Raw genomic sequence first — 24,073 nt, forward strand, 5'->3', positions numbered from 1 at the left:
TAACATTGCCTGGTTACTGAACAAATTATCATGTTGTTTTGCAATTAAGAGCAAATAAAGCAGAAAAAGCTTTCTGCTCCTCTGTGGATACCGGGGAAGCTTATCTACAAAGTTCAAATTTGTCCCTACTTTAGCCATAACCCAATATATATATATATATATATATATATATATATATATATATATATATATATATATATATATATATATATATATATATATATATATATATATATATATTTTCACTTTACCCTTTCCTCTTCTAACAGCCTTCATGTCCCTCTCTGTCTCCATTCTGCAGGTCCAGCTGTTTCTGAAGGACAGCTGGGTCAGTACATTGAAGAATGCCATACGCAGCAGCCTGCGGGAAGTGGGGAAGGGCTGGTACGACCTCACTGAGTGTAACTGGGAAGTCTACTGCATGTCTAAACTACGTCAACTCATGGAGCTCATCAAGTTCAACCTGCAGGACTCCCTGCGCTTCCTGGTGCAGGACTCTCTAGTGGCCTTCACTCAGCTCATTATGGACGCCTGCTGCAATGTGCTGACCTGTACAGAGGGCATGGACTGGGGAGGAGACCTTGTCAACAGCCCCTACAAGTGAGATACCTTCCATATTCCTTATTATTACTGTGACTTTAACTCATACCTCAAATACAGGTGCCAGTTCACATATAACACATCCTGGAGTTGTACATAGGTCGAAAAACTGAATCATATGTAGTAACCTCTACAAAAGCAGAAAGTTTTGAATAATGATAACATTTACTGGGTAACTCAGCAAATAAAAGAGCAAGCTTCTGGTATATGATTAATATCTTGTTTACTGGCCATTTCCCAGTAGATGCATTATTTACATACATTTGGGCATTAGAAGGAATACAGATAAAAGGCATTAAGATTTTGTTTTTATTTTTACATCAGTCTGATAACATTCCCCAACAGTTCTCTTGAGAAATTGTGACATACTTTTGAGGCTCTAACCTGGACCTCTATGGCCACCCCCACCTTTGTTACTGCAGCTCACCCCCAGCTTGGCAGCTGAGCACCGACAGGCAGTCACCAAGCTGGTTGTGTGGGCTACAGCAACACAGGTGGAGATGGCCACACAGCTCCAGACTTCACTGGAGAGGCTTGGGGCAGAAAGCTTCATGTCGGTTTATCAGAAGAGGGGGGGGGGGGGGAATAAGAATGCCCATTTCCCAATGAACTTGTGAGTTATATATATGTCAATGACAGAAGCTACCTGTGTGTGTGTGTGTGTGTGTGCGTGTGTACCTGTCGGTGCTAGTTGGAGCAATTAGAGAGTTTGTCAGATCCAGTGATTGAGGTGCTGCTCCAAAGTGCTAGACACAGGGGCCCATATGCAATTCATTTTTTCTCCTAGGTGATATTTTTAAACTTGTCAATAAAATTTATTTTTAAGCCACCAGCAAGCAAGAAAATACTAAAAATAATTTTGATTACTTTTTTTTTTCATTAGAAGATTTTAATATATAATAAAAAGCAGTTGGAATAAAATATAATGACAGCTTTCAGGGCAAGAAAAACTGCACTTTGGAAACTTGTAATTTGTGGACAGACAGTGTTGCTTGTGCACAAAAGCAAATATAACTGTATGAATAATACAAAGTAGAAAAACACATTTTTATTGAATGTTATGTCAGATGTTTCCTTTTAAACAATACCAGTTGCTTGTCAGTCCTGCTGATCTCTTTGTCTGCAGTAGTGGCTGAATCACACACCTGAAACAGGCATGCAGCTAATCCAGTCTGACTTCAGTAGTATAATAATCGGGAATGTCTTTTTTGTCGATGAGGAGAAAGACTAAAAAACCATCAAGTCCTTTTTGATGTGATCCACTTCACTTCAAACAACTAACTATATTCATAGAAAGGACTATACATAAAGCACAAAGTCTTGCAATTCTTCTGGTACAAAAATATCCAAAAAATCTTTATTGACACAAATACAAAATTCTTTTTGTTAAAAAAGAGAAAAAGATCTCTATAAGGTGCTCCTCATTTGCATATATAATCACAGGAACCTCAATGGTAATTGATAATAAAGGCTTAAAGCATTCAGGAGAATATCAATGGGCAAGGGACAAAAGTTATGTCTGACCAAGCAGACACATATTACACAATCCTGACGGCAGGTATCAAGATAACCAGGCAGCTAGAGACAGGAGAACTTTTGTTCCTTGCTCCTACCATGTGTTGCAAACAGGATCTATAGAAAGTGCTTATACAGTGGCCTGATGAAGGGCATCTATTGCCCGAAACGAGCGTGTCGTTGCCCATTGATAAAAATCGGTAGGAGAATCGCACACCACTGTGGAGGTGCCGGACCATGTGAACTGTAGTCAAAAAAATCAAGGAAGGTCCGCACACTCAATCCATTAAAGATGAAGGTTTATTCAACCCATGTGACACAGATCCACTCCATAGACCTATGGAGGTCTATGGAGTGGATCTGTGTCACATGGGTTGAATAAACCTTCATCTTTAATGGATTGAGTGTGCGGACCTTCCTTGATTTTGTTGCCCATTGATATTCTGCTGAATGCTTTAAGCCTTTATTATCAATTACCATTGAGATTCCTGTGATTATATATGCAAATGAGGAGCACCTTATAGAGATCTTTTTCTCTTTTTTAACAAAAAGAATTTTGTATTTGTGTCAATAAAGATTTTTTGGATATTTTTGTACCAGAAGAATTGCAAGACTTTGTGCTTTATGTATAGTCCTTTCTATGAATATAGCCAGTCTGACTTCAGTCAGAGCACCTGATCTGCATGCTTGTTCAGGGGCTGTGTAGAGACACAGGATCAGCAGGAGAGTCAGGCAACTGGTACTATTTTTTTTTTTTTCTTTCAATGATTTTTATTGAACAATTTCTTTATAAACATACAAAAACAGGCAAGCAGTTTCTGATAAGAACATATCAGTGGGTAGCTGAGTAAACATAAAGTACTTAGTACGTCAGGTCCCTGACGCACTGTATAAGATTATCATCAATAAACCTATAGGTAGGTAAGTTAGTACAGGAGAGTACAGTCCTAACACAATTTATAAACATACAACATATGTAGCAATAGCAATGTCTTGTTAACGAGTTAGTGGCACAGAGTACATTTGCCACATTTCAGCTAGTCAAAGTTTAAAGAAGAAGAAGCAGAGCTGCACCATACCAAATCCTTTGTGATTCAGTCAGCAGCTATTTGGAATGGTCTATCAAAACCAGAGGAGAGAGGGGGGGGGGGGGGGGGGATTTTGATTACTTTTTCACTTACTTTTTGCTACTGTTTTGTTTTGATTACAAAATACTGAAAATCTTTTTTAAAAAAGATGTTGAAAAATTCTCCACTAGGAAAAAACTCAGGTGAAAAAGTGAATTGAATATGGGCCAAGGGCTGTGAAGACAAGTGCTGAGGGCACTCTTATGCTGGGTACACACGTTGTGATTTCCCACTCGATCCGCGGAATCGATCCCGGTCGATAGATTATTTCCGACATGTTCGATCGGGTTTCGATGGATACAGCTATCGATTCTGCCTACTTAACATGAGTAAATCGACGGCTGTATCGATCGAACATGTCGGAAGTAATCGATCGACGAAGATCGAGCTCGGGATCGAGCGGGAAATCACAACGTGTTTACCCAGCATTAGGAGAATCACACACAGTGAACATGGCTGCAGGTAGAATCACACAGGTGAGAGCGTTCCTTCAGGGGGCTGTATTCACTGTTTGGGATTCTTCTGAGAGTGCGCTCCCCATTTTGTCTTCAGGTACAATAAGGAAAAATAAGGATTACAGTACATTAATTGTATTTAAAATGTTACTGCAGGTACTCTTTAACATCTCAATGATGTTGATATGTAGTAGCAAAACATTCTCTGTTCTTCCTTCTGATATCAAAATGTATATAACAGTATGTTATGTTTTAAGGATTTGGTTTAGTGTACAGGATAGGAACTTGAAGAAGAGATATGGTATACTGTGTATTAAAAGCTTGATCTTTTTATCCCTTGTTAGCACATTACACTACTCTACCTCTCCGCTACAAAGAGTTAACTACAATATTATTATTATTTATTGTATTTATAAAGCGCCAAAATATTACACAGCGCTGCACAATAGATAAATGGGTTAACATACAAGGTAGGACATACAGGGAGCTCACAACAAAACAAGATCATGTAAATGATTTGATAAATCATTAGAGGCTATAGGCGCATGTGTAAATATATATATGACTTCTTAAGAAAAATGTGCTCGCTGAAAGTGCACCATAAAAAAAACACAAAGCAATATCATATCCACCTTGCGATTCTTTCAACAACCGGCAATATTTCTGAGCAACGAGCCATTGTTTCTGCAATCTCACGAGGTGGGTACGATTGTGCGAATAGGTGGACGACACTTAGTGACGCACAGGGATAACAGCCGCCACGGCAGATCTTTAAAGGAATACTATCGATTCATATATTTTTTTTCAATTGACACAGGAATTGTTTGGAAAGTGCTGCTAAGCACTGGTGTATACATGTTAGTAGCAACTTCTTTGTTTACTGTTAGCAAAATACTTTCAATCTTTACTGACGCCAAAACTGATGGCTGACTGAGCCATAAGGAGAGGGGAAATTCCCCTCACACTTGATCAGTTAACTCTATTTGTAGCTCTGTGTGTGACAGAGAGAGAGAGCTCCCAACAGCTGCAGTTTCTGTGTCCTGTGTTTCTGACTGAAGTGTCTGAAGAGAGCAGAGGAAATGTAACTAATTGTCACAGCTTTTCATACTGTTTTTGCTTTCAGAGTTTGATATGTTTGATATTTTCTTTCTGTAGTCTGATATGCAACTCTGGCTGTGCATTGAAGCAGACACCCCTTCTGAAATTGATTTGTCCCAATATAGCTAAATCCTACCCTCAATAAATTACAGTTTTTGTCTCTGATATTTAACATGAAAAGTAGGAAAATGTTTACACAGCTACTTCGACATTATTTGCACACTGTAATTTTAGAACACTTGGGTATCGATAGTTTTCCTTTACGATCCTCGGCGGCTCTTTTGCAAAGTGCTGCAATCTTCTGAACTCGCATGACCTCACTTGTTCCAGCGGGCAGGAAGATGGATTGGGGAACCTCATTTGTCAGGAGGTGTAGCTGTGAGGTTCCCCAATCCATCGTCAGGAGAGTATTCAGATTTATACAGGTAGTCCCTGACTTACAAACACCCGAGTTATGAACGACCCATCGATAAGAATGAGATCTGATTCAATAGGAACAAGTCAATTTTTTTTTTTTAAAGACCTTGTAGTTTTGAATTTTTTTTTAAAGAATCTAAAGAAAAAAGGGTTTTTAAACCCGTAAAATGACATTTTGCTACAGTACACTGAGGGCATAGTGGGGGAGCAGAGGGACACAGTGGAGGCAGAGGTGGCACAGAGGAGGACACTGAATGCACGGGGGAACAGGTGACACCCAGGGGGACACTGGAGGAACAGGGGGCACAGAGGAGGTACAGGGGATAGAGATGGTCCAGTCTTTCAACTTATGGACAGATTCAGGTTAATAATGTACCTACAGTCCCTATCTTGTTTGTTAACCTTATAATAAAGTTGTTCTAAACCGGATAAACTTATAGAAAACATATAGTGTATGGAAGTTTCTTTCTTTCTAAACAATACCAGTTGCCTGGCATACTGCTGATCTCTTTGGCTGCAGTGGTGTCTGAATCACATGGCTTAAACAAGCATGTGGTTAATGCAGTCATACTTCAGTCTGATTTGCTGCATGCTTGTTCAGGGTCTATGACTAAAAGTCTTATTGGCAGAGGATGAGCAGGACAGTCAGACAATACATAATATGGCAGCCTCCCTCTCAGTTCAGGTGTACTTTAAAGCAAATTGGAATATACATTATGAGGTTGGAGTCAGACTCTGAATCAGCAGTTTCTATAGGGTCAGAGTATACATTTTCTAGGTGGACTTTGATAACGGCACCAGGTACAATTCATTCCATGGATCACTGTTATGTTTGTTTATGTGGCGTTACAGGCCTCGCAAGAACCCCATATTCCTGCTGGATCTAGTTCTGGACACCTCTGGGGTTCATTTCAGCACTCCACTGGACAACTTTGAATCTACTCTCATGATGCTGTTTGATAAAGGCATCCTCGCCACACACACTGTACCCCAGCTGGAGAAAGTAAGTACTTAACATTCATCCCACTCATGCACTTTTCAGTTGGATGAAGAGGCAGGAAGTAAGTGGTGCGTTGACAAAACTGTTCCTCTTCCTGTTCCCCCTCCAATCAAACTTTTTTTTTCCAAATATTCTCGTTCTTAAATTGTATACTGACATCACTGGATCCTCCTCAGAATTTCAGGTCTTGATCCCTGAACTTCATTTTGGTGTGTTTGAATGCTGCAGTCATTGTCTGTACATTTCTAGTTTGTCCTGGAGGACCTGTTCATTAGCGGCACCCCGTTGTTGGAGTCTGTGGGACTACATGAGCCCCCGGTGGAAGAGCTGCGCAACAACATCCGCAATGCAATCTGTAAGGCACTGATACCATTGCGAGCGTATGCCAAACAATACGAGAAATACCTGGAGCTGAACAACACTGACGTCGATAGATATGTCAAGTGAGTACAAGTTACAGAAGAGCTCAATAACATTATTATCTGTAAGCAAAGTTGGTTGCTGCCAGATCTAGATGATTCTTCTCCCCTAACTGCTCAGCTACCTAATCTCAAGAAAAAGTTGATCGCTGGTGTTGGATTTTCATTGACTGATGTGTTCATATCTTCTGATCTTAAATACGGTAAGCTACTAGAGCTACTACTAACTGGAGAAGTAGTTTCCATCCTAATTTGTGTTCTCTTCAAATACCCACCACAACCTGGGTATTGAGAAAATATGACCTGAAGTGACGTGTAACGTGATGAGATAAACGTGTGTTAGTGACGTAGTTTAGGAACCAGGGGCCCCAGTGCAAATTTTTAGATGAGGCCCCCAAGGACTTCATTGATACAAAGTCTCAAAACCTTCCAAGGACATCTTCAGTGTAAAGGTAGCCATACACTACTCGACTTGGCAGACGATCGACCATCCGATACAATTATTATCAAATCTGATGAGAATCGTTGCCACCAAGAGCATGCCCGATCGACGATGCTACCAATTTCGGGCTGAAATGCTTCATGATGTAGGGCTGTCATGGTCGTGGTAACACCAAGCAATATTGAGATGAGTGACGAAAGTGACAAAACCCCCGATGCTGCTCTCCCTAGTGTATACCCGTAATTTCCCCCCCTCCTGTGTGCATTTCTACATTACCTGTCCTATGTCGCCCAATGTACGGTGCCCATCTGACTTCCGCTTCCTCCCCTTCCATTTGATCATCACACACTGCCAGCGTATAGCACGTGGCGATTGTGTGACGTCACACATGCCATGTGCTAAATGGCAGCGGTGTTTGAGGCACAAATGGAGAAGTAGGAAGTGTGTGTGTGTGTGTGTGTGTGTGGGGGGGGGGGGGTTTGGGGGGACATTTATGCACTAGGGGGAGGCTGCGGATGCGGCCGATTCCCGAGAGATTTCATGCTGAAATTGATTGGGAATCAGCTTGCGGTGTATGGGCAGCTGACAGATCTCTCTATGAGATTCAATCATAAAGAGATCTGTCTCTTGGTCGAATATGCCCTTCATCACTAGATGTATGAGTGCCTTTAGTGGTGCAATATGAGAAGGGAAAGCATTTGGTAATGATACCATTATTCAATGCACATATAGAGGAGAGCACCAATAATATGCTAAAAGGATGGAAGAAGGAGGGCCCCTAGTGGGCACCTCTGGTCCAGGGACCCTGGTACAATTGCAACCTCTGCATCCCCTAATGCTGCGCCACTGATGCGTATGTAAATGCTCAATCCTACTTAAAACAAGCCAGTGTTTTTTTTTTCATTTATGTGGCTGTAACGGTGAGGAATCTAGGGGATCTCTGCAGTTGGGCTGTAGCTTAGCTCTCGCTGAAAACTAATTAGTGGTCATAAATCACCTGCATGGCTGAGAAACACGTCTCAGTACAACTCCCTTCCTTTGTACTTGGCAAAATAAATGATTCTGATTCTGTCCAATCTAAAGAGCAATACAGATATGAGGTATATAATATGATCAGATCCTGGAATTTTCCACAGGCTGTTCCGGGATAAAAACCCCTCAGCGTCGGAGGTGAAACTTGCAGTTGAAGAACATCTGCTAGAAAAGGAGCGTCTAGACCATGCTCTCCCCAATGCCATCATAGTTGGCCCCTTCCAGATCAGCATTGAAGGAGTGAAACAAAGCTTATCCCGTAAATGCAAATCTCTATCAAATGCCATGTTGGAGCTGTTTGCAAAAAGCGTGCGTAAAGAAGTAGATGTGGTAAGATACATGTTAAGAATACCAATAAATAATAAAGTATCATGTGCCTGACTCCACATACTGATCTTGTCTAACTTTCTGGATGTCTAGATCTCAGACCAGTTCCGAGCCATCAGTCGTAATCTGTATGAAAAACCAAATAGTGTGGAGGAACTGACAGAGCTCAGAGAGTGGATGAATGGAGTTCCAGAACAAATAACAGCGCTGGAGGTAATATTAACATCTTCTACCTAATTTTCAACCAAACTCCAGGGTTCAACAAATGAGCTCATTTTGGGCCATTGTAGATTTTTCTACCAACGTGAGCCACCATCATCTTTCAAGGTTGGTAAATGGTTGTTCCACTATTGAGGAGCTGCGATGAAATACAGATTAATGAGAAGTTTTAAGGACAATGATCAGTTAAATGTTGCATAAAATTTAGCTATGATTGGAAATGTTTCCTTCTTTGTTTCAGGAGCAAATTGTGAAAGTCATGGCTGATTATGAGGTCATCGATGAATTCTTGTTTAGTCTATCACAGGAAGATTTTGGCTCTAAGTGAGTATGTAGATGAGGCGTGGTCAGTCTATGGACATAGCTGAGCTACTTTTTTTCTTTTTTTTTTGCAAGAATATCAAAAGACTTATATGGATACTTAAAGGACCTCTGTCGCGAAAATCTTAAAATGATGATAAAAGATATGTAAACATATACAATTAAAAAGTATGTTTCTTCCAGAGTAAAATGAGCCATACATTACTTTTCTCCTATGTTGCTGTCACTTGCAGTAGGTAATAGAAATCTGACAGAACCGACAGGTTTTGGACTAGCCCATCTCCTCATGGGGGGTTCACAGGGATTTCTTTTTTTTCAAAATGCATTTAGTGATTGGCAGTTGCTCAGTTCAACTGCCAAAAAAGTGTACGGTGAGCAGGGAGTCAGGCAGGCCAGCATGGCCTTTATTCTTTATAAAGACACTTCCTGAAAAAGATTTATACAAATATGCTGATATTTGTATAATCTTTTTCAGGAAGTGTCTTTATAAAGAATAAAGGCCATGCTGGACTAGCCCAAAACCTGTCGGTAATGTCAGAATTCTACTACTTACTGTAAATGCCAGCAACATAGGAGAGCAGCAATTTATGGCTCATTTTACTCAGGAAGAAACATACTTCTTATTTGTATGTGTTTTAAATTGTAAGATTTTTGTGACAGTTCCTCTTTAAGTCACCTGAAAAAAAAGGGTTTAAATTACCTGGAGCGCAGCCATCCTGTGCCCGCGCAGCCACCCAGAGCATCAGTGAGTGGCTGTGCGGACACAGGACAGCTGCATGGGGCTGGTAGAAGCCCCAGGTAAGTGAAACCCTTTTTTTCAGAGACTTAAGAATCCCTTTAAAGGCCATCTGAAGTGAGTAAAAATAAAATAGATACTTACCTCAGTAGTGGGAAGCCTCTGGATGGTCCAGAGGTATTCTGAATCCTCCTACAACCCACTGTTCCAGCACAGGGCCCCTCTATACCTATTTCTATTTGATTTACACCAGTTTAATATGTTTTTTCAGGTCGCAGGCGTGTCTGTGGACGAGTGCATCTAGACTGGGCATGTGTGAATTAGGTCCAGGCATGCTCAGTAGAACAAAGAACTAATTTACAGAGAGAAAACCCATGCATTAGTGGCTTAATTCTACTGGGTATGGAAAGACCTAATTCATGCATGCGAAGTCCTGGCAGAGGGTGAAGAGGAACCCTGCATTGGAACAGTGGGCTCAACGAGGATCTGGAAAGACTCTGGACCCAGAGCAGATTATTTCACTGCACGCTCTTCCCTGGGCTGCGTCTGACCTGGGCGTCGCCATAGACATAATGTCTATGTCATTCGGCTCATTGCATCAAAGAGAGGCTTCTAACCACTGAGTATTTAAATTTTGATTGTTTTTTTATTCCTTTCATTTGTGCTTTTGGGCTTTACCATGAGTGGAATGGCATACTTGAGGTAGCCACTTATGGCGTAGATTTTCAATAATAAAGATTCACTTCACACAGAGTGAAAGGTCAGCGTTTGGTGAAGGCTATATGAACTACATAAAAGCTTCTACTATTTCTTTGAGACAAGTGGGTGTGCAGATCCCTGTCTCTCTGAGTTACCACACACTTACCATAGTTATTATGAGGGCCAGGCCCTTTCCAAGCTGGATTTTGTAGGAGGTGCCCACGGAACACCCCAAGATGAAAAGGGATGGCCAAAACTCACGGGTGGACTGGGCACAAGCAGAGATGAGAACTATGGTGCTGAGATCTAGTAGCTTGTTCTCATGAGATAAAACCATGCTCCATGTATAACTGAACTTCAACTTACAATGTTTTAATCAGTCATACTTGATATGTTGGCACCTTGTTGAGTTTATTGCCATCTTCCACTGTTAGATGGGCCATCATTGCCTGGCCACACAAGATTATCACCACTGTAGAGACTGTAGGGGAACAACACTTGGAGGATGAGGAACGGTTCCGAAAAATCCAAGTTATGGACCAAAACAATTTCTTGGAGCGACTGGACTCTCTGCAGGTTGGTATATATTTTCTCAAGGTTCTATTTATTTGTAAGATTTAATGCACTTGTTCCTGTTCGCTTGCAAGAACCATCTCCTATTGTTCCTAGATGGTGGTGGCTGGATTCTCTACTCACACCGACATAAATCGTGCCCATGAAATTGCCAATGAGGTTCGAAGAGTCCATAAACAGCTCAAGGATTCACAGCAAATGGCACAGCTGTACAACAACAGGGAAAGACTGTTTGGTCTGCCTGTTACTAATGTAAGTTATGTTAGCTCCATATAGTACCGAGTTATCGTTATTAAAAAAAAAATCTAGTGACAGAGATCTATGTGTACCAGTGTCTGTACATAAAATAATTACAAATTTGTAAATGTAAAAATAAAGAGAAACTCTAACCCATGATTAAGGAGGGAGAACACAGAGAGCCCAATATAGTGTAGTATGCACTGTAACTTATGGGTATAGAAAGAGAAGTATAATATACTCACAAATCTGGGTTACCGTATCAGGCAACCACTTTGAAGGCAGGTGGGGAGTATTAGACCAGAGGCGTTAAGCTTGTACTGAGAACGTATGAGTCTATTGTACTCCAATTTTATTGCCTGATAAAGTGGGATGTGCCCATGAAACGTGTTGCATCTATCCGGAGTACGTAAATAAATTGTTTTTGTTGAATTAAGCAACATTTTTCTGTGTCTATTTTGGGGAGGTAAGTCCACCACTAACCCCCCATTGTTCTCTTTTAAAACATTTTATCCTACTTTTATACTTTTGGCGCCTCTGTACAGCTGTACAATAAGTGTGTCCACCCCTGGTGGAGGGGACCTGGTTCCCCAATTTTATTGCCTGATGAAGTGGGATGTGCCCACAAAATGCGTTACATCTATATGAAGTATGTTAATAAATAGCTTTTGTTGAATTAAAGGAGAACTGTAGTGAGAGGTATATGGAGGCTGCCATATTGATTTCCTATTAAACAATACCAGTTGCCTGGCAGCCCTGCTGAGCTATTTGCCTGCAGTAGTGTGAATCACACCAGAAACAAGCATGCAACTAATCTTGTCAGATCTGACAAAAAATGTCAAACACCTGATCTTCTGCATGCTTGTTCAGGGTTTGTGGCTAATACTATTAGAGACCGAGGATCAGCAAAACAGCCAGGCAACTGGCATTTCTTAAAAGGAAATAAATATGGCTGCCACCCTATACCTCTTGCTTCAGTTCTCCTTTAAGCAACATTTTTCTGTGTCTATTTTGGGGAGGTAAGTCCACCTCTAACCCCCCATTGTTCTCTTTTAAAACATTTTATCCTACTTTTATACTTTTGGCACCTCTGTACCACTGTATAATTTAACCCATGATTGCATGGATGATACTGTGGTAAAACCCCTCCCACAGTGTGATGTCAGGGCCATGGCCTTGACAGTTTATTGTCTGTGATCCTCATTGCATTGTGGGAAATAACAGCTGTTTCCAACTGTCAAGCAAGCAGTATCTCCCTTATGCATATAGAAACAGCTGTCAGTCAACAAACAATCCGCAGAGAAAAAAAATAAATAAGCAGTTTTATTCATAAAGTTATTTTTAACACAGTTCTTCTTTAAAGCGGACCTGAATTTAGAACGTCCTCTCTGCTCTAAAAGATACACAACAGTATAATATCCTTTTAAAGGGAAGGTTCAGAGACGCTACAAAAAAAAAAAAATCCACATCCACTTACCTGGGGCTTCCTCCAGCCCTTGGCAGGCAGGAGGTGCCCTCGGCGCCGCTCCGCAGGCTCCCAGTGGTCTCCGGTGGCCGACCCGACCTGGCCAGGCCGGCGGCCAGGTCGGGCCTCTTCTGCGCTTCATTGTGCGTTCCACGCCGGCGCGCTGACGTCATCGGACGTCCTCCGGGCTGTACTGCGCAGGCTCAGTAGTTCTGAGCCTGCGCAGTACAGCCCGGAGGACGTCTGATGACGTCAGCGCACCGGAGTGGAACGCACAATGGAGCGCAGATGAGGCCCGACCTGGCCGCCGGCCTGGCTAGGTCGAGTCGGCCACCGGAAGCCTGCGGAGCGGCGCCGAGGGCACCTCCTGCCTGCCAAGGGCTGGAGGAAGACCCAGATAAGTGGATGTAGATTTTTTTTTTTTTTTTGTAGCGTCCCTGAACCTTCCCTTTAAACATAAAACATTTCTTTGTTACAGCCGATACAAATCCTGCAATAACTCTGCAGTGTGTCTACTACCTTATTCATGGAAGCAGACATATTGTTAACAGCCTGTGCTTTCAAATGAGCTTATCTGCCATCTCTGCCATGGCAGTCATGTGAAACCCAGAGGAGAGATCAAATTACAACTTGTGATTACATACAAAGAAAAGGGAATTAAACAGGCTAAACTCTCTAAATACACACAGGGTGCATTTCTCTATGTTTTCCTTCTGTCCTGTGCAGGAGCTCAGGTCGACTTTAATATTTTTTCCAGTTTTGGTTCATATAAATGGCATTTGTTGATATACTGATCCCCATCTCCTTCTAATCTCCAGTACGACAAGCTTCAGAAGCTAGTAAAAGATTTCCAACCTTTCCGGGATCTGTGGACCACCGTGTCAGATTGGATGCGCTGGCACGAGAGTTGGATGAATGACCCTCTTACTGCTATTGATGCTGAACAACTGGAGAAGAATGTCATGGAGTCGTACAAAAATATGCACAAATGCATCAAATTCTTCCGAGATATTCCAGGTGAGCACCTGATAAAGTGTGAGGTCAGGTCATGGGAGCCAGCGGGTAACATACTCATTCAGTCTTGTGAGACTGCTCTCTATCTGTGCATGTGACAGCATAGTTGTGTTGTTTTATGTTCCTCAGCCTGCCAGGGAGTGGCACAGGAAACCAAGAACCGCATTGAGGAGTTCAAGCCGTATATTCCACTGATACAAGGCTTGCGCAACCCCGGCATGAGAAACCGACACTGGGGGCTTCTGTCCGAACAGATAAAGATCAATATCAAGCCCAAAGCCAACCTGACGTTTACCCGATGCCTGGAGATGAAGCTGCAGGACCACATTGAGGCCATTGCTAAAGTGGCTGAGATCGCAGGAAAGGAATTTTCTATTGAGCAGGTAGGGGTCTTGTTTTACAGATGTGCTAATCATTAGCTGTTGTCTGAAGGTACTACAGACAGAAATAGTTGGCCATTTTGTGTATTTAGATGTCTCTAGATACATGTTAAATTCCAGCCTGTGGTACAAATCTGGCCTGCAGAGTCGTCAATATGGCCCTTGAGTCTTTTTCCCACTTTGTTTTGTGTTTGGCCCACTATAGACCGCCAGAGTAGCTATATTGGAGGTGAAGCCCAAGATCACAATTGAAGTCATATGGGGGAGGGAGGGGTAAAGTTCTAGATACCTGGGAACTGTATAGGGGAGGGAGGGGGGTTCACTTGACACCAGGGAACTGTATAGGGCAGTGATGGCTAACCATGGCACTCCAGCTGTGGTGGAACTACAAGTCCCATGAGGCATTGCAATACTCTGACAGCCCTAAGCATAACTTGGGGAGTCAGAGGCATGATGGGATTTGTAGTTTAGTCACAGCTGGAGTGCCAAGGTTAGCCATCACTGGTATAGGGGAAGGAGAGGTACCACTAAACACTAACTATACTGGGGAGAGAGAGTGGCCACTAGTCACCAGGGAACTGTATAGGGGAGGGTCACTAGACACCAGAGAACTGCATAGGGGAGGGATGGGGGGTCACTAGACACCAGGGAACTGTATAGAGGAGGGGGGGGTCACTATACCCCAGGGAACTGTGTAGAGCAGGGAAGGGGGCATTAGACACCACAGATCTGTATAGGGGAGAGAGGGGCCACTAGACACCAGGGAACTGTAAAAGAGAGGGGGGCTTGCCCGACATTAAGGCTGGCCTGAGACTTGGTCCCAATGTCTCAGGCCATGCACCCTGAACTAAACCATCTGACTGTAGTAGAGTTGCAGGGTTTTTAATCATGTCCATAGTTCCCAACTGTCCCTCTTTTGGACCCCAATACCTCTGTCCCTCTTTCCTTCTCATTTGTCCCTCTTTCAGGACTGATGTACAGATCTATGTAAATAAATGTATTTTATCTACTGAAAAATGTGTGTAATTGACTCTAAACTTTATTCCCATCTTTAAATTGATATATTTCTTATTTTCAAAAGTTAATATGAAGGAAAATGAACCGGGGTAGAAAGGACCAGTGTGGTTTGAGTGATAAAACAACATATTTTTCTTCTGAATTGTTTATGGTATGAGTGACTAGGAGTGTGTCGGAAGCGCGATTAGGGGTGTGGCAGGGCATGGCTTGAAAGTCCATCTTTCTTATCACAAAAAGTTGGAAGGTATGTATGTCTGACTCGAGATATCCCCATCACCGTTGTGACAATGACAAGCCACAACATGCCTCAATCTGGGATAGAGAGTTGATTGGCATTACTTGATTCTTCATGCTTTCCTATTAGTGGAATATAAATGTCCAGCTAATAACAATAACAATAATATTTATATAGCGCTTTTCTCCCTGGGGACTCAAAGCGCTGTGACCCTGCATTATGCAGTCTCAAAGGCTAGGGAAAAGAGGTGAGTTTTTAGCCTTTTTTTAAAGCTGTCCAGAGAAGGAGCCTCTCATACTGATTGTGGAAGTGAGTTCCATAGAGTAGGGGCTGCATAGGAAAAGGCCCGAGCACCAAATGTTAAGTGTATCCTGGGAATAACCAGCTTCATCTTATTGGCAGAGCGGAGGGTGCGTGGAGGGGCATAAAGTTCCAATAGATGATTTGGGTCCCATGTGGTGTAGAGCCTTGAATGTCAGCAGGCAGATTCTTAAAATTGATTCTCCATTTTACTGGCAACCAGTGAAGAGTTTGCAGTACTGGGGTGATGTGTGAGCTGCGGGGGGCATTGGCTAGGAGTCTGGCTACAGCATTCTGTACTAGCTGTAAGGGGCGCAGAACCTTATCTGTAGTTCCGATGAACAGGGCGTTGCAGTAGTCTAGGCGGGAGGATACAAATGCATGAATAATGATAATAATCAATATGTTATTCATTTCTGTTAAAAAAAAGAGTGCAGGAAGTGAGGCAATTCAAAACAATGGGATTATCTAAAACAGTAAAAATCAGAGAAGAGATGGGACCAATCCGATTCACTTTTTCTCCTAAGTTTTCTCCTAGGTGATCTTTTCACAGCCACCAGCCAGCAAGAAAATAGGATAATGAATGCAATGCTTTTCACCTACTTTTTTCAATTACAGGGTGCTGAACTTGTAAGAGAAAACTGATGCTGGGTACACACGTTACATTTTTTCGGTCGATTCTGCCATTTGATCGATCTTTGATTCGTTTTTCCGCTCCATTTCCCGCTTGATTCTCTTATCGTTTCTTATCAATTTCCATTCACTTCTATGAGAAATCGAGCGGTAAAATGATTGAGAGTAATATCGTCCAGCAGAAAAGATGATGACCAGCACCGGCTATCTTTTAAAATGCTGAATTTTATTCAGGTCAACAGCTGTGAATAAACATAGCTCTGGACATCCGGCAGCTTCCAGGATGTAACTATAGCTCTAAGCTTTATAAGCTCTTTGATGTACTGTATGCAGGTACTCGAGGACCTCAAACAGCAGTAGGAAGAGTCCCCATTGCAGCCAGGTCTTCCCACACAACTGAAGCCGTTAAGAATGGTGTAACCATTCGAAACAGCGTCCGTTGTGTGGGCAGACCTGGCTGCAATGGGGACTCTTCCTACTGCTGTTTGAGGTCCTCGAGTACCTGCATACATCAAAGAGCTTATAATACTTAGAGCTATAGTTACATCCTGGAAGCTGCCGGATGTCCAGAGCTATGTTTATTCACAGCTGTTGACCTGAATAAAATTCTGCATTTTAAAAGATAGCCGGTGCTGGTCATCATCTTTTCTGCTGGACTATACCAAGTTGGTGCTAGCCACACTAACTAGACAGAGCACGGCTTACAAGGCAAGACAGGTGTGCTGTCTGAGAAGGAAAAAATCAAGAGTAATATCGGACATGACAGAAATTATCAATCAAACGCATCTATCAAACGAAAAAACGTAACGTGTGTACCTAGCGTTAGGAGAAAAAGTAAATTGAAAAAAAGCCAAAGATCTCCACTTGAGAGAAAGTTTTGACTGAAAACTCTGTGTCTGAGCCATGATGCTGAGAGATAAAGGGATGCTGATTCTGCAACATTTTATGCAACATTTATAATTATGTAAATAGAGTAGTAACAGCCACCCCTAATGTTAAACACTTTAAATGAAGAAGATTAAAGAAAAGGGTGTAGGGTTTTGAAGCCTAGTATGAGTCAAGCAGATATATGTAAAACAAAGTTTTTAATATCCCAATATAAAAGGTAGGCATATACCAGTAAATGTCAGTACAATCATAATTCCATCATCATGGCAATAAAACTATACAATCAGGAAACAAACGCACATTTCGCAGCTATTCAGCTGCTTCTTCAGAGGCATGTAATTGGAAATAGACATTTATGAGGATGGAGAGCATCACAGTATCTGTGTGGATTTTCATAGTATCCAATGAATAGCTATAAGAGAGGGGTAAGTGGGTCTGGAATGAAATGTAATTCTATAGCTGAGCAATAAGTAGGAGGTGGCCAGGCTTTCAGCAATTAAGTAATTGCCATAGCGAGGACAACCCAAGTAGGTGTGCAATATCAGTGTCAATTTATGCAACACTAGGACTAAGCTCATGATTATGCTGAACCTCCATCTCAGTACTTGGAAAACATTTGAGTGACCCATTGACCTGAGTGAGATGACATCTGACAGATGCTGTGACTTACGTCAAAGACAGTAATTTGTCCACTAACTAGGAAGTTCCTTTTTTCCAGTGAACAGATTGGCCATCTCCTCCCAAATGTAGATTCAGCTTCCAAAGTGACTACCTTTTATGTTCTTACACAGTTTTATCTTGGTTTCTTGTTCCTTCCTGGTAGGCTCTGGACAAGATGGAGGGCGAGTGGGCCTCTGTGTTGTTCAATATCTTGCCCTATAAAGAGACAGGAACCTTTATACTGAAGAGCCCTGAGGAGGCCTCACAGCTTCTGGATGACCATATCGTCATGACACAGAGCATGTCTTTCTCTCCATATAAAAAACCTTTTGAGGAACGGATCAGCACATGGGAGAGCAAACTTCGCTTAACACAGGTGCTTCATAATGTGCAATGCACCCTTACATTCACATTATAATTATTATTCCAGATCAAAACGTCTTTTACAGTGCCCGGCATTGCTTTTTATCTTTTCCCCATCAGGATGTCCTGGAGGAATGGTTGACCTGCCAGCGCTCCTGGCTGTATCTGGAACCCATATTCAGCTCTGAGGATATTAACAGACAGTTGCCGGTAGAGAGCAAACGTTACCAGACCATGGAGAGGACCTGGAGAAAGATCATGCGCAATGCTGAGGAGAATAAACAGGTCAGGAACCCCTGTACACTTCTGTAGGTGTGCTAAGTTTTGGTGCATTTACTTTAATATCATTGGAAAAGGCACATCCACATTATTATTACAATACTATTAATATATTACAAAATACTGTATTACAAAATAATTGTCAAATGTTATTTCTATGGAGCTCCTTTCTTTGCTTTGCAGCTTCTGTCGGGTGTTCTTTTTTAATGATGTGGTAATTTCATTGTCCAGGTAAAGTTTAGGATGAGACTTTCCGTTCAATCTGGTAGAAAGTTTTCATAGAGTTTGGCCTCCTTCACACTATTCACTTTGTTGTGCACACTCCTGCTTGTGCTTTGTGTAGTAGTATATTCTGAAAATGCACTGCTGCTTGCATTTTTCAGCAAGTCGGCGTAGCTCTGAGCCATTCAGTGTCATTAAAGTGAACCAAGCGCTACTTTTTTTTCCTGGTTTCTAATAGATATAGGAGCTGCCATGTTCGCCCCCATCCCCTTCTAGCTGCCCATTATTAATCCAGGGGAGGTGTGAAGATAGCATCTGTGACTTCTTTAAAGTCTTTGAAGCAAGGTGTAGTATCCTCCCCTTGCTGATGAAAGCTTCTGCTAATGTGTGCAATAAAATAATTACATCAGTCCTTATCTGCCTGAAATTTCAGCAGTCAGACAGGCCATGAAAGTAGGATAAAAAGCCTCTGCTAAACTTTTAAATGTAAAAAGAAGAGGTGAAGGTTTTTTTAAGTAATGAGCCACATTATTGGCATGCATTTTTAATGTGCTATTGGAATGCCCTGGGTGCTAAAAATAGTGCTAGGTTCACATTAAATAAGACCAGTGCTTCAGTACAGAGCAATGGAGGTGCCATGCATGCTGTCTAATGCAAGACCAGTCCACCTGCATTGCATAGTGGGAAAAGAACCTTCACTGGAAGGCTTTGTTTGAGCCTAGGCATCATATTTGGTTGAGTCAAGGAGAAGTTAATAGTGAAAATAGTTAATAGTCTGTGAAAAAGGTATTGGTCAAGTCAAGTACTGTAGAATGCTGCATGAGATTAGTAGAAACTTTTGGTTGAATTAAGGAGGATGTTTTGGAGGAGTTCATGAGAAATCTTTGGTTGTGCTCAGGAAGTATTTTTGGTCCTGTCAGATTGGCGGGATGTTCAGGAAGTTTTGGTCAATAAAAAAGTGTATGGTAAGTTGAACCAAGAACAGTTCATTTGAATCCATCAGGAAGTTTTTGATTAGAAGAAAATGCTTTGGACTTAAGAAGAATATTGTAGTTAAGTATAGAAAATGTATTGGTTCAGTCAGGAGAATGCTTTATACAAGAGAATGTTTTTGTAGAAATTGAGATAAAATCATCGTTGCATTAATAAAATAGTGTTATCTAGGTTTGGAAGAAAATTTGGTTGGCTCCGGAAGGGAGTTTTGGTTGCTTTTGTAGGTAGTAACAGGAGTTTTGGTTTGCAGGTTATTTCACTTTGCCCGGACCCACGCCTTCTGGAGAGCCTGCGTGAGTGTAACAAGCTACTGGAGTTGGTACAAAAAGGACTTAGCGAATATCTGGAGACCAAGAGAGGTGCCTTCCCCAGGTAAACGCCACTCAGAGGCACATAACATTAGAGTTTATAAGCCTTTTGACATTAAAGAGGCTATATCTTCTTTTTCAGGTTCTATTTCCTGTCAGATGATGAACTCCTGGAAATTCTTTCGCAAACTAAAGACCCCACTGCAGTGCAGCCACACTTACGCAAGTGCTTTGAAAATGTAGCACGGGTAAGAACATGAGCTCTATTTATAAAAGGCTTAATGCTAGGCTAACCCTTTTTTAGCTGTCTTTAATGTATGGCACAATTAAATTTACCTGTATTACACATTTGTTCCTTCTTGAAGACAAAACAAGAATAGTTATGAAACAAACTGGAATTTTCGCATGGCATTTATTTGGCTTTGTGCAATTAGAAAAGCAAAATTAGCAGTTATGGGAATGGTATGCGGAGGGTCTACTTTTATTTATATAACGTGTTCAACTGTCTAGAAGACTTAGATCGGTTTGGCATTTGGGTGTCCATCTTTACATTGTCTTCCTTTTTCCATCCAGCTTCTCTTCCAGCCAGACTTGCAGATCACCCACATGTATTCTGCAGAGGGGGAGGAGGTAAAGATGTCATCTGCCATCTATCCCACTGGTAATGTGGAGGACTGGCTGCATGAGGTGGAAAGGATCATGAAGGCCAGTGTGCGGGATTACATCGAGCGTGCCATTAAAGCTTATCCGGAGGTAAAACCGGCATGACCGTCCTCATCCACACATGTCCAGTTATCAGTATTCCATTGCTACCACATGTTTGTGTCTTTATTTCCAGTCTCCACGAACTGAGTGGGTGATGAACTGGCCAGGTCAGGTTGTCATAGCTGGTTGTCAAACGTTTTGGACCAAAGAAGTGTCAGAAGCACTGGAGGCTGGAGATCTGACCACAAGGCTCTTTCCTCAGCTGGAGGCTCAGGTTAGTCCCTGCTATTGCGAAACAGCTCTGTGATGGTAAAAAGCTCAGTTCCAAATAAAACTTTTTTTTTTTTTTATTAGTTTTGAGTTTGGTGGAGAAAGGCTATAACTTCTGTCAGGCCCTCCTGCTGTATTCTCACTACAGAGATATCCCTTATTCCCTTTCCTTGGGACCTCTATGGTGTTTGTTTGAACCCCGGTGTTTCCATTATCATTATTATTTTTTATTGTATTTATAAAGCACTAACATATTATGCAGCACTGCACACTAGATAAATGGGTTAACATACAAGGTAGGACATACAGGAAACCCACAACAAAAAAAGATCATGAAAATGATTTGATAGCAGTACAGTGTCATAAGTCAAAATAGACTGTTCTAGTCCACAAGAGGGGTGACTGACAGTAAGATTGCGTAATCAAGCTGGAAACACTAGGGAGGAGGGCCAGCGGCTTACAATCTAAAGGGATTCTAGGGATAGGAAGTAAGGGACACTATAAAAACTTAAAGGGGAACTGAAGTAAGAGGTATACGGAGGCCAATATAAATCAGTTTGATGCATATTTAACATAGATTGTTATACATAAATGTTTTTCTCTCGACAGCTCAGTGACCTTGTTGCTCTTGTGCGTGGGAAGTTATCTCGCATGCAACGTAACATCCTCTCTGCTCTGATCGTGATCGAAGTCCATGCTAAAGATGTTGCCGCTCGTCTTATTGAAGAAAACGTTAGCAGTGTCAATGATTTTGAGTGGATATCCCAGCTCAGGTATGAACACATACAGAGCTCCCCTCTGCAGTTAGTATGGCTTCCTTCTGTCACTGATAGTCCTTTGCCGTTCACCCAGGTTTTCTGACTCTCTTGGTCATTCACAGGTATTACTGGAACCGCGATGATCTCTATGTGAGAGCTGTTAATGCGGAATTCTTGTATGGCTATGAATACCTTGGAAACACAGGCCGTCTAGTCATTACACCCCTAACAGACAGGTGAGTATATCAATACTGTGGAATCATCATTATGATGTGTCATTATGTTAATGTTCTGTCACTATGATTGTAGGTGCTATCTGACACTGACAGGCGCCCTACATCTGAAGTTTGGCGGTGCTCCTGCTGGTCCTGCCGGAACAGGAAAGACAGAAACCACAAAGGATCTTGGCAAAGCTCTGGCCATCCAGACTGTTGTGTTCAACTGCTCTGACCAACTAGATTTCATGGCCATGGGCAAATTTTTCAAGGGATTGGCCAGGTGGGTGAATATTTGCATTAAAACAATATGCCAGTTTGTTTGGTGACAAATCTTATGTTCATATGACTATGTTCAAACAGCTCTGGTGCCTGGGCTTGCTTTGATGAGTTCAATCGTATTGACATTGAGGTGCTTTCTGTGGTCGCCCAGCAAATCACTACAATCCAGAAGGCTCAACAACAGAGGGTGAGAATAATTTCTTGTATTTTTTTTGGTCAGAGGCATAACTACAGGGGTGGAGCCCTGTGACCGCCAGCTTTAAGGGGTCCTTAACTACTACTTCACTCCCACTGAGAAAGGGGTCCATCCTTCAGATCAGGTGTTTTTGTGGCTACACTTGTTATGAGCGTGAAGATTACGATGTCCACCCTTGCTTTATGACTCTTACAAGATGGGGCCCAGGCTGTGAGGGTAACAAAGGGCAGGCAAAGGAAAGGGTGTGAACAGTGAGGTGTCCAATCAGTTTTACTAGGGGGCCCCATGATTTGTAGTGCTTTTTACATTCTGATATTTTATTTATTTGTGCATTTAGATTCAGTAGTCTTTAGCAGAGATGTAGCCTAACTAATATAAATAAGGTCATATGTAGAAAGATTGATACTTTTTTCGATCATAAAGCATTTTTATTGAATTTAAAACATGAATAGCGTACATCCCAAAAAAAGAACACAAATATATATATATATATATATATATATATATATATATATATATATATATATATATATATATATATATATATATATATATATATATATATATATGAAACTGAACATTTGGTAGGGATTTAACCTATTATTACAGGCAATAATGGAACACTGATTATGCAAATTACACCTTATCTGTCATTTACACAACCATAAAGGCAGACAGCAAGGAGTAAAGCTGTTAAGGCTCATACACACGGGGTACGGCCGTCGCCACAACCACGTGGCACGCACGTGTTGCGGCGACGGTTCGCCCGTGTGTATGACGCGCGCGTCCCGAACCGTCGCCCGTCGGAGCTGTCGCCAGGCGATTGACATGTTCAGTTGCCGGCTACAGCCGTCGCCGCAACCTCGCCGGAACTGTCGCTAGCCCCGCATGTGTATGCGGGCTAGTGACAGCTACCCACACACAGTACACGGAGCATCCGGCGGGGGGGAGGAACCTCGGCAACAGCTTCCGCCGCATCGCTAATCCCTCTGCTGCCGTGTGTATGCAGAGGGACTTGGCGACGAGCTGTCGCCGAACTGTCTCCGAACTGTCGTGCACACGCTCCCGTGTGCAGCGACAGCTACAATTGTCCCCCCGTGAGTACTTAGCTTTAGAGATTAACTGACGGAACCAAATGGCCAAATAACAAGGCCTCCGTCAGGTTAGATTTGTGTAGGCAGAAAGTAAATTTTGCTAACATTCATGAATAACCAAGTAAATGAGAAATTGAAAAAAAATAGAAAGATTGGTGCTTTTGCCTTGTGGGTGTGGTGAAAACTTTTAAGAGTTCCCTGGACTGCCAAAAGATCAAACCGGTCCATACTTAAAGAAGTGTTCACTAGAAGACTTGATACTACTATTAAAACTCAAATACCTTGGCCGCATAATGAGAACACCAGATTCTTTGGAGAAATCCTTGATGCTTGGAAAAACTGAAAGCAAAATAAGAGGACAGCAGAGGCCAAGACGGATCGACTGCATTTGTGAAGCTATGAACATGCCTATGCAACAGCTGAAAGAAACAGTGATTTATAGACAAATCTGGCATGCAAAAATGGGGATGTCAATGAGATGCAAATAATTTTGAGTCGATGCAGCATTATGCAAATATATGCAGCTTGAACATGAACCAATTAAATCCTGCTAAGGTAAAATTCTATTGGTCCATTTTA

The 24,073-nt window shown here is 41.9% G+C and overlaps 1 protein-coding gene across 1 annotated transcript in view; it reads left to right on the forward strand.

Moving 5' to 3' along the window:
* DNAH1 (dynein axonemal heavy chain 1) overlaps positions 1 to 24,073 on the forward strand; it is a 117,633-nt gene that overhangs the window by 23,237 nt on the left and 70,323 nt on the right. Inside the window, exons 12-31 of the mRNA XM_068253183.1 lie at positions 302 to 600; positions 6,065 to 6,215; positions 6,462 to 6,655; positions 8,210 to 8,435; positions 8,526 to 8,645; positions 8,893 to 8,975; positions 10,842 to 10,983; positions 11,077 to 11,232; positions 13,501 to 13,699; positions 13,826 to 14,079; positions 17,973 to 18,185; positions 18,293 to 18,457; positions 19,917 to 20,038; positions 20,117 to 20,222; positions 20,548 to 20,727; positions 20,813 to 20,953; positions 21,559 to 21,722; positions 21,830 to 21,943; positions 22,017 to 22,205; positions 22,286 to 22,391. Of these exons, the coding sequence (XP_068109284.1) occupies positions 302 to 600; positions 6,065 to 6,215; positions 6,462 to 6,655; positions 8,210 to 8,435; positions 8,526 to 8,645; positions 8,893 to 8,975; positions 10,842 to 10,983; positions 11,077 to 11,232; positions 13,501 to 13,699; positions 13,826 to 14,079; positions 17,973 to 18,185; positions 18,293 to 18,457; positions 19,917 to 20,038; positions 20,117 to 20,222; positions 20,548 to 20,727; positions 20,813 to 20,953; positions 21,559 to 21,722; positions 21,830 to 21,943; positions 22,017 to 22,205; positions 22,286 to 22,391 (3,324 nt within the window). The remainder of the gene's footprint in view (positions 1 to 301; positions 601 to 6,064; positions 6,216 to 6,461; positions 6,656 to 8,209; positions 8,436 to 8,525; positions 8,646 to 8,892; positions 8,976 to 10,841; positions 10,984 to 11,076; positions 11,233 to 13,500; positions 13,700 to 13,825; positions 14,080 to 17,972; positions 18,186 to 18,292; positions 18,458 to 19,916; positions 20,039 to 20,116; positions 20,223 to 20,547; positions 20,728 to 20,812; positions 20,954 to 21,558; positions 21,723 to 21,829; positions 21,944 to 22,016; positions 22,206 to 22,285; positions 22,392 to 24,073) is intronic.

This window comes from Hyperolius riggenbachi, chromosome 9, assembly GCF_040937935.1.
Source record: "Hyperolius riggenbachi isolate aHypRig1 chromosome 9, aHypRig1.pri, whole genome shotgun sequence".
NCBI classification, from domain to species: domain Eukaryota; kingdom Metazoa; phylum Chordata; class Amphibia; order Anura; family Hyperoliidae; genus Hyperolius; species Hyperolius riggenbachi.